Source organism: Marmota marmota, unplaced genomic scaffold, assembly GCF_001458135.2.
Source record: "Marmota marmota marmota unplaced genomic scaffold, marMar, whole genome shotgun sequence".
NCBI classification, from domain to species: Eukaryota; Metazoa; Chordata; class Mammalia; order Rodentia; family Sciuridae; genus Marmota; species Marmota marmota.
The window spans coordinates 2,399,473-2,400,523 of record NW_025999862.1 but is presented as its reverse complement, the minus strand read 5'-3'; the positions used below and the strand labels follow the sequence as shown (position 1 = coordinate 2,400,523).

The 1,051-nt window shown below is 52.9% G+C and overlaps 1 protein-coding gene across 1 annotated transcript in view; it reads right to left on the bottom strand.

The window, feature by feature from the left end:
- Positions 1-479, bottom strand: part of Pcbd1 (pterin-4 alpha-carbinolamine dehydratase 1) — a 4,995-nt gene extending 4,516 nt beyond the window's left edge. Inside the window, exon 1 of the mRNA XM_015500527.2 lies at positions 117-479. Coding sequence (XP_015356013.1) covers positions 117-464 — 348 coding nt within the window. The 5' untranslated portion in view covers positions 465-479. The remainder of the gene's footprint in view (positions 1-116) is intronic.
- Between the last annotated feature and the right edge of the window lie 572 nt (positions 480-1,051).

Sequence of the window (1,051 nt, the reverse complement as noted above, 5' to 3'; positions counted from 1 at the left end):
ACCCGACCGTCCAAGGCGGGCCACGTAGGCTCTGCAGAGGCTTGAAGGGACCCCCACCGCCCCTCCCCCACGGCCGGCCCTTCCCCCGCCCCGGCGCGGCGCGATCTCGAGCTCACCATGTCGGGCGCGGCGCGCGGGCAGGTGGCCGGGCGGGCAGCAGGTGGCGGAGGCACGGCGAGCGCGCGGGGCGCTCTGGAGGCTGCCCCGGGGCGGAGCCGCGCTCGGGCCGCCCACTGGTAATGATTAACGGCGGCCGCGCTCAGCTCGGGGCCTTCCAGCACTTTCCTGGGCCAGAGAGCCGCTCCCGATGGCTGGCCCTTCTGAATCACGCCCCCAGTTCCCGACTGGGTGATCCTGGACTCTAAGTCACCTGACTTTATCTTGAAAAACAATCGGATATAATTGACTGGGATATATGGCACATATTTAGAGCACAATTTGACATGTGACCGCCATGGAGCCATTACCACGATCAAGATCATGAAAACATCCCATCAGTGCTAAAAGTTTCCTCATGCCACTTAGGAAACTCTCCCCCTCCCTAGGCGACCACTGATGTAATTTGTCACTGTAGTTTGCATTTTTTAGAATCTTATGTAGAGAAGATGGAACCGTACTGTACCCACTCAGCATAAGTCTTTTGCGGTTCATCCATGTTGTGTGTATCAATAGTTCCTTGTTTCTTTAATAAAGTAAAATTTATTTAATAGTCTTGCTTTGTATGGGTACACCCCAAATTGTTGAGCAATTCACTGTTGAGGGACCTTTGGGTTGTTTCCAGTTGGGCTATTACTAACAAAACCCTTAGGAATTGCATGCACAAGATTTTGTGTGGACACCTGCTTTCCTGTTTCTTGGGTCAATACCTAGGAATGGAATGTTTGGGTCCTATGACAGTGCATGTTTATAACCTTGGGAATAACACTTGTTTTCTGAGAGGTTGTATTATTTTACATTCCCGCTAGGCCGGAGTTCCAGTTCTACATTTTACACTCTCCCAGACACTTGGCACAGCCGGGTTTTTTTCTTCCTCCCCCTCCCCCTCCCCCTC